The 17,352-nt window shown below is 35.3% G+C and overlaps 2 protein-coding genes and 1 pseudogene across 4 annotated transcripts; 1 reads left to right on the top strand and 2 right to left on the bottom strand.

The window, feature by feature from the left end:
* Window positions 1-1,410: 1,410 nt before the first annotated feature.
* On the top strand, window positions 1,411-2,173 carry LOC120214686 (annotated as a pseudogene).
* Window positions 2,174-2,407: 234 nt separating this feature from the next.
* On the bottom strand, window positions 2,408-8,521 carry LOC120214722 (ion channel DMI1-like). Its single transcript, XM_039212553.1, is given in 13 exon segments — window positions 2,408-2,839; window positions 2,973-3,239; window positions 3,522-3,614; window positions 3,786-3,980; window positions 4,187-4,285; window positions 4,551-4,678; window positions 4,681-4,798; window positions 5,726-5,929; window positions 6,011-6,070; window positions 6,235-6,417; window positions 6,589-7,218; window positions 7,563-7,631; window positions 7,783-8,521. Coding segments are annotated over 13 exon segments (2,871 nt in total). The 5' UTR covers window positions 8,389-8,521; the 3' UTR covers window positions 2,408-2,620.
* A 2,261-nt stretch (window positions 8,522-10,782) lies between these two features.
* Window positions 10,783-16,688, bottom strand: LOC120214721 (YTH domain-containing protein ECT1-like). Of its 3 annotated transcripts, none has more exons than XM_039212551.1 (10): window positions 16,537-16,688; window positions 15,779-15,845; window positions 15,205-15,269; window positions 14,937-15,078; window positions 14,225-14,289; window positions 13,715-14,068; window positions 12,876-13,382; window positions 12,257-12,469; window positions 11,350-11,514; window positions 10,783-11,151 (listed from the first exon to the last, which is right to left on the bottom strand). In XM_039212551.1, exons 2-10 carry the CDS (start codon window positions 15,804-15,806, stop codon window positions 10,969-10,971), a joined length of 1,722 nt encoding a protein of 573 aa, XP_039068482.1. In that variant the 5' UTR covers window positions 15,807-15,845; window positions 16,537-16,688; the 3' UTR covers window positions 10,783-10,968. The 3 variants fall into 3 exon arrangements, with proteins under 3 accessions (XP_039068482.1, XP_039068481.1, XP_039068483.1); XM_039212550.1 differs by having other exon boundaries at window positions 15,779-15,837; window positions 16,527-16,683; XM_039212552.1 differs by having other exon boundaries at window positions 15,208-15,269; window positions 15,779-15,837; window positions 16,527-16,683.
* Window positions 16,689-17,352: the final 664 nt, after the last annotated feature.

Here is a 17,352-nt window from a genome sequence, read left to right as displayed (position 1 = left end):
AACAAAGGGGAGGACGCACGGCTGTTTTGAGGCATCCTAAGTTAGGAGAATTGGCAACCAAGGCCTTAGGTTACCTCACATTGTATTATGAATACTAATGAAAGCATTAGCTACGTAATTAAACTGAAATTTCAATATGAAATTGTATATTTTTTATATCTTTTAATTTATGGAGCTTATAATGGAATCAATGCATTAAATATTTGAATCCAAGCATTAGTAAAATTTCTTTATAAATTATTAATATCCATCCTTGAAAGATTGATAAACAATTGAATCTGAGCTATGAGCCCAGTGTTGAAAGTTTTAGATTGGGATAGGCCTCTTTATCAGTTATTAATATGAGAGAGAGGGCGTATAGGTATTAATTAATTTTAAGTATTGGTTTTAAAATTAGTTTCATTTTAAGTTTAGTTTAGATTATTAATTATTTATAATTAAATTGAATTTTGAAATACAAAGAAGAAGTCTTGGACTTATCATTATTTGTAAATCAATTTAAAGAAAATAAAAGTTAAAATGCCACACATGTGTTTGATATAATGGTAGAAAATGAGGGGTAGGTGGTAGGTTGTGTGTGGATAAGAATAGCACCAAATCTGTGTTTTAAAAAAAACTTGTCATGCAGTTTCCCCTTCTATCAATTATTACGTTGGTGGGACTACTTGTAATATTTTACTAATTATATACTTGGCCTTCCTTTTCTCTAAGAAAGCTTGTAATAATATTAAACATTATTCATTTTTCTCAGGGTTAGTTGCACCATGCGTGTATCCTCCAACTATGACCATATTGATGTCTAAATTATAAAATATTAATTCCACTTTTAAATCATCCAAATTTAATCTATTGATCAATTAATATATATTATAGGACAATCATTTCAATCTATGTTTTTTTTCATTCACCATATCAAAATTCAAACTCTTAACTTTGCTTAAGAGACTTAACATCTCATCTCGTTAGACCACCTGATAGTTGATTAATTTTTTTCTTATTAAATTAGTCATTAATTTCAATATTTAATATCAATTTAAATTATATATGGGATATATATATTAAGTTTAACTTGAAAATATACATACTAATACTATATAAATAATTTACGTATGTGAATACTTGTATATTAATTTTAAATCATACATGTGATAAACACATATATACTTACCATTTGATCCACCTACATGGCTACATCTCATATCTAAATTTGCATTTATCACCTCAGCTGTTAGATTATAATGATTTTTTGACATTTAGGGGTCACTTTATAATATAGTCAATTGTTTGAGGACATTTGATGAAATTAACCATTTATTTCTCATACACTGAAGTTCTAGCCTTTATAAAAGGGGTCATGATAAAACTCAGTGGAACAAGTCTAACGGCAAAAAGAGTGAGAAAGTAATAAGAATGGGAAATGTGGGAGAGATGGAAGAGCTGTCTTCTTCAAACTCAACAACAACTCAACAAGAATGCCTTTGTTGTCTTTGAACCACGTTTCTTTTGTTTGCAAATCAGTCAGCAGATCTGTGAGGTTTTATGAGCAGGTTCTTGGATTTGTTCTCATCAAACGCCCTTCTTCTTTCAACTTTGAAGGAGCTTGGTATGCTTTCTCTAAGCTGCTGTTTTAATATAATCTTATTTTTTAAATTTGGATTTATGTGTTAAATATGTCGAGTGAAATTTTAGTAGTATGCGTAAATTAAGTTGTACATGGGCATTTGAAGGTTGTTCAACTATGGAATGGGCATCCATTTGCTGGAATCAGAAAGTGTGCCGCCGGCAAAGAAAGAGAAGATAAACCCCAAAGACAACCACATATCATTCCAGTGCTCCGACATGAAGCAGGTGATGAGGAAACTGCAAGAGATGGGGATGGAGCACGTGACGGCAGTGGTGGAAGAAGGCGGGGTTCGAGTGGACCAGTTGTTCTTCCATTAACCTGATGGCTACATGGTCGAGATTTGCAACTGCCAAAACCTCCCCGTTCTTCCACTTTCCTCTTGCCCACCCAATTCTACCATCAACAAAGCAGGGAAGGGCACGAATTGTTCTGCAGTGGCGGCTCTAATGATGGAGAATTTGGTCCTGGACTTGCTGGACATATCAATTTGACATGGCCTCAAGTGTGATTTTGGAGAAGAACATGTTTTTGTATGCCTCATACAATTTAGGTCGTCTCAATTGATTGTATTTTATCAACGTTATGAATAAATGTCAAATGTGAATTCTTCTCCCTTCCCTTGATATTGTAGAAAACATTGTTGTTCCACCAATCAGTGAATTGTGTTCATTGCGGTGTCATATTGTGTATCAAAATGCAACAAATCCTAGTCCTCCGATACTAACATCAATGAATGACTCTGCATCACCCTTTTTAATTTTATTTTATTTTAAAAAGCCCTCATTTTCTTGACAATAATCTCGGTACAGTAGCAGAACATGATTGTCGGGTTAAATCCGCGAATCAAGGTTTCTATTCTACCTACCTTTGTTTCATGAAGCTATCTTTCTCAGTGAAACTCTAGTTACAGTTGAAAATGCAAGTGGACATATATAGACGAATCGAGGAGGATCAGTAATAGCACAATTACAGAGGAAAGTATCCTATGCGTTGCATTCATGAACCTGATGAGATGACAACAAAAACATCGTCAAGAGACCATTTTCTTGGTTCCGACTTTCTTGGAGGGTTGATAACTGCACGCTCGGAATTTGCGAGGCGATAGCCAATAACAATTTCTTTTCTTTGGCGACCCCTAATCATTATTTCATAAAAGCATAGCTCTTCCTGCTCAAATAAGTAGAATTCTGCAGGTTTGATACACATCTCATTCCCCTGCAAAAGAAAAGAAGCTAAAAACTCAGCAAAGATCTTGCACCTCACATTTTGAAACCAATAAAGAGTACTTATTTTCGTCGTAAACATTCTGTATCATCAAACAAACAAAAAAGAGGGGTGTAAGAGTTACCTCCTCTGCAAAAAGCTCCTCAAGAACACGGTTTATTTGCTTGTCTTCAGCCACCATTGCCAGTGCCATACTTACAAGCTCATTTGACAGCACATAGTCGCTGATTCTCGAAACAGAAACTAGGTTCCTTGTCCTAGAGTCCAGAATTTCACTAATGATTATCGATTTATCTGAAGCTTGCTGCATTTCACGGATCCAGGAACTGTGAGAGAATCCGGCAGGCCGTAAAGAAGTTGATCTTGTATCTTTGTAGGGGAGACGTTTTGACTGCAATTCACAAAGGAAGCAAATAGTACTGGTCATGATCATGACTAGGGAATCTCACATGTAAGCAGCCTAATGCCTACCTCAACAGATTGCTTATGCCACATTAAAGATGCTAACCAAAATCCTTGATTATTAGTTTCATACTCTTATCATTCCCTGCTTTGCTTATTATTCCTTATTTTGGTAGTCTGGTATTTTACGTTGGCAAGAAGCTAAAAGATCCTGGTTTGTACAGTAATCTGTCTCATTTTATTAAAACTAGTAAGACAGCATAAAGCTTGCCTGTATGTCTCGAATAAGGAGAAGGGTGGCAAGAGATCTAGAGTCCGAATGCACTACAGAGTCCTCCAGTGACTCATCTGCAAGAATTAAAATCTGTCCTTTAGAGTTAGTAATCAGTTGACTTACGAGTGGAGCGAGTGACTAAAACAATAGACTTAAGAAACAGTAACACTAATTACTGGAGCGAAGTAACATAAATTAAAAGTACTTGGAGTTATGCCAACTGAAAAAGGGAGAGTCCAGAGAGAGGACATAACAACTTACAGAATCAAAAGTCTCCAAAGGAAGGCTTTCTAAGTGCCTTCTAATGACAGCATTCCCCTCACGGTGGACAAGTTTAATGTTTTCTAATCCAGAAATATCAAGTCCACTATCAATCAATTTTGTCTCTCTTTCTTTTTCTGTAACCTCGTTAAACATCCACAGTTCTGAACCTGGTGCGAGAAATGCCTCCAGAACCTGAAAGTTAAACATGGGTTCACATATCAAGAAAGATGAGACTGCATCTTCTAGGAAATACAAACTCCAATCTCTTAATTTCTGTCATTGCTTTTTAAGCTCCATCAGTGCTAAATTCCCTTGGTGTCTTTGTATGTTATTTATATAACAACACGGATATTGGAAAGAAATAGTATACAGTTCAGAACAATAAGCAAGTGAATTACCATAATCATATCATGAATATCACGCCGCCAGCCACAGAACAGTATCCTCTCAGGATATTTTGGAAGTTCAGGTACCTCCGGAAAGCTAACTCTGCATACCTGCATGCGGTATATCAAACAAGAAAAGACAACTAAGGACCACTGTTTTAGACTTCTAATATAAAGAATAGAAAAGATTTAAAGAGAAAATACAGGATTGCCATCAGTAAATTCTACATAGATATGCTTTTCATGACTAAATATGACATTAGGATAATAGTTTTAGAAAATCAGTAAAATGAATTAGCTTTATAACTTCTCAACCTGCTAATGCTCTAGCTTTCAAGAATTTCATAGCTAGAGAGAGAAAAGAAAGTGAAATTACCTCTGGGAGAGGACCAGGAGCATAAGTGTCATCATCCTCGGCTATAACAAGAACTTCATCCCCTTCTTTCAGTACATAATTATCATCTGGATTGATGATTATTTTCCCATTATCTGCTGCAACCTTGACCCACAAGGAATTGCATCAGGAAATGAAATGAGCACTTCTTCAAACTGCATACCATCCAACTGAGGCCACCTTTTAATGTAAAACTCATCATTCTCAAACCCCAATATATCCTCCCATATCTGACAATAGAAAAATAAAAATCAAACTAAAGCGAAAAAACATATTCTCTTGATTAATAAAGAAACTAAGGATTACTGTTGGCTTAGGACTCTGAATATATGCTACCAATCCAAAGTTTACAAAAATCTATAAAAAAACGAGGAACATAAATCACAATATTCATAGTATTCAAATAAAAATGGCATGGGAAATAGAAGATAATCAATAATAAAGTTGGACCCTCTATGGGAAAATTTTAAATGATGCAATGAGGAAATAACACAAAAGAGTAAAAGTGGAGAGATTCTACAAATTTGTGAATGTGCAACAATTATTTTGATGAAATGCATGGACTAACCCTCTCTAGGAAAAAAATTAATGATACAGAGGAAACTAACACAAAAGATTAGAAGTGGAGAGATTCTACAAATTGTGAATGTGCAACTATTATTTTAATTAAATGTATGAGGACTGGGAAACCATCTTTTCCTCAGAAAGAAGTACTTAGCACTTATGCAACAACCTAGAAACGAGAATAGCCCGGTGGTGAATTGTTAGGTGAATTAGTATAAAAAATTACATAGCAAACGACTGACTTAAACAGGTGAGCAAAAGAGAATATATTGGGTTCTTAAAATGAATACCATAAGTAACAAGATCAGCAGTCATGCTACTCGAGTCTAAAGCGCTGAAGACAACAGGAAAAAGACCAAATATAATGCACAATGAGGTGCTGAGAAAAGTATTTTCGAAAAAAAAGGGAAAATAGTTTAATCATTTAGTCCAATCAAGATGTGTGACCAATCCAAAATGGGCACCTTATTTACAGATAACAATATTTGAATATTTTCATTGGTAATTACTGGACATTCTTCAACACATAAGAAAAAGTCCCCAACTTCAATGTACTTCATGTAATTTAAAGGTGCAACTTAAAAAAGAGTAACCTGTGCGAGGCCAGGTTGCAGAGCACACTGTATCATCAAGCGGCCAATCACATCATGTGCAACAACAGTTTCTATGAGATCTCCTCCAACAAGCTTTACCAGGGGCTCATTGTCAAGGTCACTCATTTCAACCACAACATGACCCCTCAAACCCTCCTTAACCCCAGTTAGACTGAGCACAACCCTCAAGGCCCGAGCATCACTCTGGAAAAAGAATACAGAATCACTGATGTTTTCTAAGAAAAAAAATTTGAAGAACACGAACAAAATGAAAGTTTGAGCAACCTGATCTGCATTTTCATCATATGCTAATACAATAATGGCACGCGCTTTCGATACAGAGACCTGTAATTTGAAGAATATAAATCCAGATGCATTTGTATAAGGAGAAAAAAACAAGGGAGAAAATGAAATGAGCAAAGTATATAAATAAAGGAAACAACCCACTGAATGTTCCTCGGGAACCTAACATCCATGTAACCCTCAACTGATTTAAGATCTCAAATTACCTTCTTTAAATCAGCAAGTATCAGAGGACTTCCACTCCTGCAAATGACAGATGTTCCCATAAAGTCAAATTCCAGCTTTGCTATATCCATCTCCATTTCTTCTTTGTCTCTTTCGGCTAGTACTACTACCACTCCACCACCAACACTTTTGTTCGCTATTGCTAGTTGCTTCAAAAGTGATCCCTACAATAAAAAATATTATTTCTTAAACCCAAGGCTTTCTATCTGGAGGCCCTTAACTTTAGTCATCTATCTCTTACAAGACCAAAATTAGAGATTCAGTATCACTTAAAGATTACTGAGGAATAATCAATCACTGGTCAAAAAAGGAATATACAAAATGATGAAAATTACCAATTTATCACTCCACCCAAGAATTAGCATATGGTTCTTTTCAATGACTTCACTCTTCCCCTTTCGGAGTGAATCAACCTTTTCTGAGATAGCATCTGAGACAAGCCCTAGCATCATTGCAAATATCAGCATGCCTCCTGAACTTATAAAGACAGAGACAATCCTGGGACCAATTCCAACACTATCAGCATGATTTCCAGAGTCGGCCACAAATGTCCATGAAAGCCAAAGAGCCTCAGTAAGGCTGCCGTCAGTGACCGAATACAATGCCAAGCCACCAAATGCTATAAGAAATATTGTTGCAAAAAGGAGTGCAAGAAGCTTTGCATAAGGATATACAGAGAAACAAACATCCACCATATATGCAATTCTCTTCTCCAAGGGAACCTCCTCCTTGTTAGGCTTTGTTCTTTTGGAGAGAATCTTTATTTGAGGAAGATAATCAAGACATTTGTACAACACAAAAGGCATCGTGAGGGTTAACATTACGGTGTATAAAGCAACAGTTTTACTGTCAGCGTTACCAAAAAATTTATATAAACCATCAGCTTCAGGCGGAAAAACTTCATTGCCATTGTTACCACCAACATTGGTTTCACTACAACATCGATGAAGGTTAATGTTCTCTACCTGCAAGCAGATGCCATTATTTAAAAATTTACCAAAATCGATGTTCCAGGTCAAAATAGCATAATGTTACAGAAAAACATCCGAAAGTCTTACATAAGAAAGTGTTGCCTTCTTAAGATCAATATAGTAGTTCATGCTTTATAATTATATGGTTATTTCATTTTTCAATCAAAAGAAGAAGAAAAAACATGACTTTATTTTAATAAGAAACCAATAGGTTTGTATGTATATATATATATTAGTACATTTTAAGTATAAATTTATTCAAATATCGTATTCCAATTCTTTAACTACTTCTAAAAAGAAAACACCAGTTAAGAGCAAAGGTATATAAATTCACTTACCTCTAGTCTGGCAACTTTATTTCGCAGATGACACACATAAGTTAAAGGATATATACAACTGAAAATAACCTGCAAATAATAATAAGAACAATAATATTAGAAACCAACAACTTTCTATTTTCTTACGGTGCTAGATTACTAAGATTACTCTTTTGCTTTATCATTTTAATTTAAGCTTCATTTATAAGAGTTGTGCTTTAAAAGAATAATAATAACGTACCAAAAAGATGATGAAATAACGCTTCAATTTCAGCCCTCGAATCCTCCTCGAGCTCGACGAACTCACCGAACTCCTCTCAGTTATCGTCGTAGTTGTCGAAGCTTGATTCGCCACGATTTTGATTTCCTCCTTGTTGGCAGGAGTGTTACTTAGCTGCTTCTCATCCACCAACTTACCTTGAACCCGTTCCACTAATCTCTCCCCATCTCCTCGAACCGGCGGCTTCAACGCCGGCTTAACCGTCACCAACCGATTCCTCGCAGCATGGGGCCCAAGAAACGAAGGATACATCCAATCCCTACCTGATAAACTATTCACAGCATCAACGTGATTAAGGCTACTAGCAGCAACATTCCCTTGGCTACTTTGCTTATCAGCGGAGGCATCGATGTCAACGGATGCACGTCGATCGGACGACGGGGGAAGACTCGTGACGCGACGAACGGTGGGGAAAAGTGGGCCCGGAAAGTGTGGTGTGGGCCGCGGATCATCCGGTGCTACAGTCTTGAACTTCTTCAGCACCGGTGGCCTCTCGGCTTTTCGGGAGCTAGGGTTTGGAGGTGATTGAGTTGAAGTTGATTCTCCAGAGTCGCCGTTGCTTGGCATTCTTTTGTGCTTTGTTCAAAGCTTTTCTTAAAAATTGGATAAAGCAATTGAAATTGCTAAAACCATTGGAAGAGATCTGAATTAACAAAGATTTAGCTAAAAGAAAAAAGGATGCTCAGATTCAGTGGGGAGCTTGTGCTTCTGTTTGTATCTTCTTTGATCTCTTCTACTTTTAGTAGAAATAATTATTAAAAGGATACTCTATGATTGAAACGGGGTGGGCACCAAGTATATCAGGGCCGTCGAAAAGTCAGGGAAGGGATGCTGACGTGGACGGTTGATGTGTTTAGGACAGGCATCAGTTAATTTCGTTTGGATTTGCATTGCAGACATGTTTGGAAGTTTGAAGCTCGGTATATTCATTTTATGCCAACTTTTGTCGTCATTAATCGGAAAGTGTTGGTGAACTTTCCCGGGAACTGGTGTTTGGCTGTAAATTCTGGGAATCTGCTGCCCTGAAACCTCTCTCCAATTTGCTTTGAAGATACTGTCTTGCTTTTGGGATTTAAAAAAATATATATATCAAGAATGCATATCCATGTTACTCAACTCTAATAATAAATAATAGAGCAATCGTTAAAGCTTAGTTAAACCTTGCATGAAAAACACAAACAGGTTACTGTAGAAAGATGTTTATATGAGAAAACTGGTTAATCCAATGCTCGAGTAAAATATGCTAGAAATCAAATGAACTATATCAAAATAATCTTTTTTGTCAACAAATTTTGAGATTTATAAAAACATTAGACTTGTCAAATTATTATAAAATGATCACTATTTTATAAAATAATATTGAAGGTAAGCAGCATTAGAATGCAAGATGGATAGTCCTTTAGCATTCTTTTCAGTCCTTTACAGCTTTCCATTACCTAAAGTAGAACACACAAGCTGTCATTTTTAACAAGAGGTGAAAGTTCAAATCTTGGGGATGACAAACTACTTTATTCTGGATATCTTCCGGAATGCTGTGACGGAAAAGGGTGCTTGCATTATCATCATTTAGTGGTCTCAAATAATATATAAAATCAAATCTTGATGATCTTGTACTATGGCAATCCAAACGTGAGCTTTCAACAAGGGATTCAGACCCAGACCAAACATCATCAAGGATCAGTAATATGGGACTGGTTGCCACGTGCCTTAAATTTTTGTTCCTGCTGATTCAGACAATCCTCCTCACTTTGAAATTCAGACACTCCACTATGATTCTTAACATGTAGTTTCTGCAAAATGACCTCCACTTTGGGTGTCTTTGAATGTTTCTGTTCAAACATTGCATTAGAAACCCATTCAAACGAGTAGACATGAACAATCATACCAGCCGAGAACTAGAACTAAGGTCAAGAGTAGACAAGCTATAAGCTTGGGAATTATACCTCTGACTTCTTCATCTTGACATAGCTGTTTAACCAACGTACTCTTCCCGGATCCTCCAGGCGCATACACAACAATGACTGAAACCCCCTCTTTAAAAAGCTGTGTCTTGAGCTCTTTCCAGTGTTCATCGAATCTAACAACTTGTCCTTGAGGCTTGGGAACTTTGAATGCACCCACATCTGCAACCTGACTACACATCTCATTCCCGTTGCTGGACCCCTCTCTCAAACTCAATCTTCTAATTGCCACACCATTCCCTTTATAACTTCAAACAGCAACTCTTTGATGTCTCTCACGGCATGTGTTGCATAACCTTTCGAGTCTCTCGAGCTAGTTCTTCAAATCTTGAAGTTTGTGATCATAGTAAATCTTACTGATCAAGTTCCACCAGTTGATTTTACAGCACTTGCTGATGCGTTTCCGCCCTTTATCGATGATGTCGACCAGCTGTTTGGTCTCATTGTCTTTGTCAAACTCGCCTCTATGACGCAGCTCTCCAACACCTGCCTCTAAAGCAACCCTTCCCATAAGTTTCATAGCACCTTAGTAAGCCCCTTGAAGTTTCCTCCAGCACCGGGAATCTTCGACCGTAGGTAGTGGTTGACTTCCGTTTACTTAAGCAGTGCAAGGTACCCGACGGCTTTTGATACTTCGTCTGTCTGAACCTTTGGCAGTGGATTACTCAATGGTGAATTCAAAAGAATATATACTACTGAGCTAAATTCTAGTTTAACCCCTAAACTTGTCTAATTTTATCATTTCTGGTATTGACAAAAGATTCCTTGTTTTCCTTGACGTGGAGCTGATATTGAGACCCTCCAACACTTATGTTCAATTGCACAAGTGGTTGTACAAGTAATTTAACTGAAATGTTATTAGCTTGCCCAATATTTCTGCATCTGTCGTTGTATGGTTTTTCTATGCAGGCATATCCAAGAAACAGAATACATTCGAGCATCTTTTAATCAGATGGCAGCAACCTTCATATTTATTACTGCTTTTATTAGGTATTGAAAAGGAACAGGAATCCATAAAAACCAAAGAAATTAACTATTTCAGAAATGAACAATAATACTCCAAACAAATCTAATTCAATTCCACCGCTTGTCAACTTAGGAAAACAACTTTAAAGAAGAAAAAACTGAAGGGAAAGAAAAAAAGCAGAACCCCTTGCACATCTTAACTAAGTTAAAACTTGAATGGCTATGGTGAGGGGACGGAAGGAAACACACTTGCTATCGGGTTCTTCACACCAACGCTCTTCCGACTGCAGCCATTAAGGGACAGTTTTTTGGTCAGAATGATGATGGGGGATGTTGGATCTGCACTGTTCTTTGTACTCCTCGAGTCTTCTTCCACTTTCTTTTCAACTGCTTTTGTTTGATTCTGCATGAACAGATTAACCCCAGTATCAAACTATGAACAAGTTGTGATATTAACCACAAAGAAAGATGAATACAAGTATGATAACATTAAAGGCCATAATGCTTGGCACCAGCAATGTGAACACTTCTTGAATTCCGTCAACCGCAATTTGCAGTAACAATGATGTGTTTGGTTGAGAGAGAGACCGAGAGAACTCACAGTCAAAACATCTTCCATGAATCCTAGAGTGCCGGACTTGTAATTCTTTTTTGCATTAAGCGTCTTCTCTCTATTTTCATAAAATCCAAAGTCATTTAACAACGATGATTTTTCTGAATAACCTTTAAAGATATTCAGCATTTCTAAGCCTTGCTTGAGACCAATCTGCATTCATAAGAATGATAACATTAACGATATGTTTGGTTACATAAGTGTTAACATAAGAAAAAGCTTAATTATTTCATGAGGTCAATAGTTTGTCAACACATACAAAAAGAACTAGTACAAATCTAAACTTGAAATTAGAAGGATGACTAAAATATAATACATATCCAAAACAAGTAATATTTATTCCTTCTCTTTGTTCAAGCTTAGTCATGTGAACGGCTAAAAGTTAACTAGTTTATCGCTAACTCATGGAACTAAAACACGAGGAAAAAAATAACACTCCAACCAAAATGTAGGATAAAGTCAATAATCACAACAATCATAAAAACAACATACTGTATGAATTAAAATTTCTAATCCTATCATTGAATTACACAATATTTGTTCTACAAAGCCACATAATGTGTTTATTGAATGATCATTAATAAATAACTCTACAAAATTTTAAACACTTCCAATGAACAGGAATCCTTTCGATTCATTATGTAAAAGGTGAAACAAAAAGACAACAGGGAGGATGATGGGAGAAGAAGAGAAGGAAAGCGTTCATTAGTTCTTTAGTATATTTCTTTTAACATTTGCTTGCACATCATGTTGAACTTTAATCTGTCCCTCCCATTCTTTCCAATAAATCATTTCATAACACATCAAAGCAAGAACACCCACAAAGCTAAATGACTTTTGACATACACAACCATAAATATAACATGTTGTAGATCAAGAGAAGAAAACAAAATACCTCTTGTGTGTCCCTACTATGAGTCACAGGTTTGTTCTCATTGTTTTCCAGGATAATGTGGAACAGCTCCTTATTAGGGATATCTTTTATAACATGCCACTTAACAGGGAAGAAACCATTCCACTTGTCCAGTTGCCAGAAGTCCATATCTTTATTGAAGTCTACCTTGCCAATCATCTCAGCTAAGCCAACAAACTGTCCACTTCCATTAACCTGACATAACATTGTCAAGAAACAACATAAGCAGAGAAATTAAAAAGTAAGTCCCCAATCAAAAGAAAAAACAATCAACAGCAAATAATAAATAACATAAACGAACAAAGATTATCATGATTTCAGCAGCCATCAGAAATAGACTGAAATAATAGATATACTTAGCAAAGACATCCTGAAAGAGTTTAAATGCACACTTATAGGAATTTAAATAAGCAGTTAACAACACATTCAAGACAGCAAATCTGAATCTTAGATCCATCATAGTGGTCAGATAAAAATGCTATATGATATTGTTAATTAATTAAACATCAATGGAAACTGATTCCTTGAGAAACCTTTATTCGATTAAGTGAAATGCAAACAAAATATGGAAACTCTTGCGAAAGTTATATTTATAACTCACCGAGAAAAAGAGAAAGATAGGACATTTGGTGCCAGTCTCACTTTCTCTAGTATCTGCTTCATGGAATGCAGCATCTAGCTTCTTATTGCCATTTGGAGTACTTGACCACACATCAAACTTCATGGATTTGTGGACATCATCCTCACTGTAGGACTTAATGACAAAGAACTTTGCATTTTCATACTCAATTTCAAAATCTGGTAGGTTGTATTTATCTTTGTAAGAATAAAGTCCCAAGTCTTCTTTCTTAACAGAAGAATCCAAAGGAACAGCCCTGTTAGAGGTCCTTGGACCGCGAGTTAGCTCAGCAGAGTTTTCAAAGTCAACGTCTCTGTTGGATTTCCTATATCTGTCATTTTGATTCCATACTCTCCCATTTTGTCTGTAGTTCATAGGACCATTGTATTGCGAAACACCTTGCTTTTGATTGTTAAATGAAGGAGATTTTCCAGCTTGGTAGTATCCCCTATAAGATCCCGCTGATATATCTGAACCCGAATAAGGCCCCTGCAACACGAACACAGATAATCAAAACCTTGAAATCCCAAGGGGCAAAGAAATGCAAAAAAATGATGACCGTCCACTACAATCTAATGATGTTCAAATTAACTTCAAACAAGTTAGTTGCATCATGGAAGCATAATTCTTGACTTATATAGATCTTATAATATTCCAGAACATAATATCTTTGTAAAAATGATAATGTAAACCATATTTACCAATATATGCAGCAACAGTAGTAGTCTTGTCATATGGAAAATAATTCCAACTTATATGCCTAGAATAAACTAGAAATAAAATCATAATCTCCAAAATGAATGACACCCCATACACTTTACCTTGCTTAGTGCTTTGTTAGGCTGAGTATAAGTAGATCTAGATAATTTAGCACCAAGGCCATTTGATTTTGTTGAGTTGAAACCATCCGACTTCGCAAAAGCAGAACCTGAACCATATTTTACGTTTCCAAAACCATCAAAGTCCCCATTTGAAACATCTACAGCATATGTTGAATCCCATGTGTAACAAGGCATGGCCTCTGATCCATAGGAAACCGGATGCTGATAATATCCTGATGAATAATATGGTTGTTGCCCAAGACATTGACCATCAACACCCATTAAAGCTCCAGTTGCATATGGGTTATAGCCAGGCAAATAGTAGACCAAGGAACCATTTTCTGATTGCACTCCCTGGTGCAACAACCCAATAAAAAACAGAAGAATCAATATATAGAATTTGTGATTCCACATTAATGATAAAGTGAAGATATGATTCAATGGAATCAATATGAAGGAATGATGTCATAAAAAAAAGTGCAGAGTGAAAGAAGTAGCAGAAGAACATACTGTTTGTGAACCATCGGTAAGAAAATAGCCCTTATCATCCGATTGAGTAAATGGCCCATCATAACCTGCACAAAACACTTCCAATTCATGTTCTTTTACAAAACTAAATCTGCTTAACAGTTCAAGTACAATGGTAAACTAAATTGCAAAAGAAGAAAAATGATTTGACATATCAGAACAGTAAATTTAGTGACAGGAACTAAAGCCTAGAAATTTTGTCACATAAAATTGTGAGGGTGAATTTAAAGTATCACGTACAAATTCATAAAGATTTCTAAAACCTATTTAATTTGAAAACACTTTCCAACAATTGCTTTTTCATTTGATTTTTTTTATAAAAATACATTATCAATGTAATTCATCATTATTTTAAAACTTTGGCATGTAAATGTGATATCCGATGCATCACAGCAATTAAAGATGAATGAAAACCTAATCTCGTTTGCAATAAAAACCATGGCTGTAGCCTGTACTGATTCTAACATTGGGTCCGAAAGCCAAGTTTCACATGAAGAACCAATGTAATTCATCATTATTTTAAAACTTTGGCATGTAAATGTGATATCTGATGCATCACAGCAATTAAAGATGAATGAAAACCTAATCTCATTTGCAATAAAACCCATGGTTGTAGCCTGTACTGATTCCAACATTGGGTCCAAGAGCCAAGTTTCAGAATGAAGAACTGCTATCTATCTAATCTAACTCTAACCTGGATAGTAATAATTTTCAAAGCCACTAGATTGATTGGCACCAGACTCTCCAACCAAGTCTTGATTTGCACCAGAAGAAGGATATGGTGTAGAAGATATTGTGGAAGTCAAATCAGATGCTATTCCAAGTTTTCCAGAAGGCTGGAAACATCAAAATGTGCCAACGTCACAAAACCATGAAGGATAGTTGATAAAGCAAAAACAGAGTTTAATTTTGAGAAAAAAATCTAGATAAATAAAAGTTCTGAATAAAATTTCACAGCATACTACATCCTGCTGGGTATCCAATTTGGGAACAGCTTCAGACTTCAAAACCACATTGATAGGTTCGGCTACGTTAAATGGTTAAGTAATATCATCAGAGAATCGCATAACATTCCAAAAACTATTACACAATCAAAATCAAAATGCAATTCATAAAAATAGATTACACAATCACAACCAATCCAGGTTAGATCATGACTTCCAGTGCAAGTTCGCGAGACTGATATATAACATCAATAAGGAAGCTTAATAACACGTTAAAGTGCTGCTTCTTATTATAATCAAGTTGATATCACAAGGTAGATTAATAGTATTAATGTGATTTTGTTAACATACCCGTTCCATGCACCATAAGTGAGATGCCAAACAAATTGATTAATCCCCACTGCTACCTATCGTTAATGGTCACTCTCAAACTTAAGAGATCATAAAGTTGATGTAATTCGCAAGCTATAAACTACATAAAACCAGAGTTTTAGTCACTAACATTCAACCTATAAACATCATAAGCCATCAAAAGCACTCGCCACATTACATACAAGGCATAACAAATAATCAGAACTGAAGCAAAGGATACGATTCCCCATGGTCTTTTCACCGGCCATTATCGAAATACCAAACAAATATTCGAAAACCCAATTGACCTAACAAAAAAGAAGAGTCAAAAGGCTCAGGTTAAAGGTTGAAATTGCAGTATTTTATAAAAGGATAAATTCGAGCTAAACTTCAACCCCTATTTTCAATGATTGAAAGGAAAATATTTAATACGATTCCTATATATTATAAGTCATGGTCGTAGACTTAGCGCATAAGGTATCTCTCAATATTATTTATTATATTAAATAACTATTTAAAAAATTAAACTATCTATACATATCAACTTAAAAAAAAAAGATTTTTTGAACGTTGGTACATCAAATAGGTGTGAAAGAAAGAGATTCAATTCTTTACTCATGAATAGAAAGCAAAAGATTCTTTTTTAAAAAGTAATTAAAAATATCTAAAAAAACAATACACATATATTTTTAGACAAAAAAGAATATATATATATATGAGAAAAAGGCAAATAAAACCTAAGATATTTTGAGGGGAAATCAGGGTTTTGAATAATTTCGCACCACCAAAGAACTTGACTTAAAGAGGGAAACAAAAATTGCCAAGAAAAAAGCTTTTCATTTCAAGAAAACTCCCATTGCAACTTTTTAAAGAAGAGTTTTGCTAAAACAATAAACAAAATAAGGGCAGCTTAAATTCTTTTGGGGCAATATGGTTTCGAGAAGTTAAAATGAACTGAAATCGAAAGCAAACCCTAAGGAGCGTGGATCAAATACCTACCTGAAGAAGGACCGGCCCGATCTTATGAGTAGGGTACCCGCTAGGAAACCCGCTTTTGATTTGAAGAAAAACTACTCTATTTTTTCTTCTCTTCCTTTCTCAAGAGAGTGGAGTAGAAAAAGGAAGTGGGAGAGAGGACTGAAACGCTAAGGGCTTTTAAAAGTGAAAATAGAGATTCCAAAAATAATGGACGGATGCGATTAGTTCATAGCTTAAGAAACAAGGAATCTTGACCGTTGTATTTCAGGAGAGTGCAGTCAATGTCCGCCTTGGGCTGGGCTGGGCTGAAGCTCCATTTAATTTCTCCAGTCCTACAAATTATTTAATTGTAATTTTGATCATGTTTTTTAATGAAATTTTCCCACTCAAATTTAGAAAGGTGTAGAAATATTCAAATTAAAATTCCAATTAACTCCCCCCAATTCCCAATACTTCCGTTCTATTTGCATTATTTCGTTTGAATTATAAGTCATAACAAAATACCAAATGAATTAATAGCATGTATGGTAAGTATATTTGTCAATTGGACCGATTAAATTTGAACGGTTAGATTTAAATTATAAATTAAATACTAAAAGAAATGGTTTTATATATGGTAAGTATACTTGTCAATAAGACGCATCAATTTAAATCTTTTTAATTATTAAATTATAATTAACATACCAAAGAATTTGATTTTATGTATGACAAATAACTTGTTAATTGAACATATCTTTTTCTGTTTTGGGTCAAGACAATCGAGAAAAGTTTTAATCTTGTTCAATTATAAGACTTGCGTTAAATTATCCCAGATATCATAATATTGAGTTCAATTTA

This window comes from Hibiscus syriacus, unplaced genomic scaffold, assembly GCF_006381635.1.
Source record: "Hibiscus syriacus cultivar Baekdansim isolate YM2019G1 unplaced genomic scaffold, ASM638163v2 tig00110105_pilon, whole genome shotgun sequence".
NCBI lineage: Eukaryota > Viridiplantae > Streptophyta > Magnoliopsida > Malvales > Malvaceae > Hibiscus > Hibiscus syriacus.
The sequence above is the reverse complement of the archived record's forward strand: the minus strand, read 5'-3'. Positions and strand labels throughout refer to the sequence as shown.

What these genes read in the sequence shown, in the direction of transcription:
- LOC120214721 (XM_039212551.1), bottom strand. Translation starts at nt 15,806, where the DNA reads ATGGCCGGTGAAAAGACCATGGGGAATC. An exon ending in TGAAAAGACCATGGGGAATC is followed by an intron (nt 15,270 to 15,778) that starts GTATCCTTTGCT and finishes CATTTAACGTAG; the next exon opens with CCGAACCTATCAATGTGGTT. An exon ending in CTATCTTTCTCTTTTTCTCG is followed by an intron (nt 12,470 to 12,875) that starts GTGAGTTATAAA and finishes ATGTTATGTCAG; the next exon opens with GTTAATGGAAGTGGACAGTT.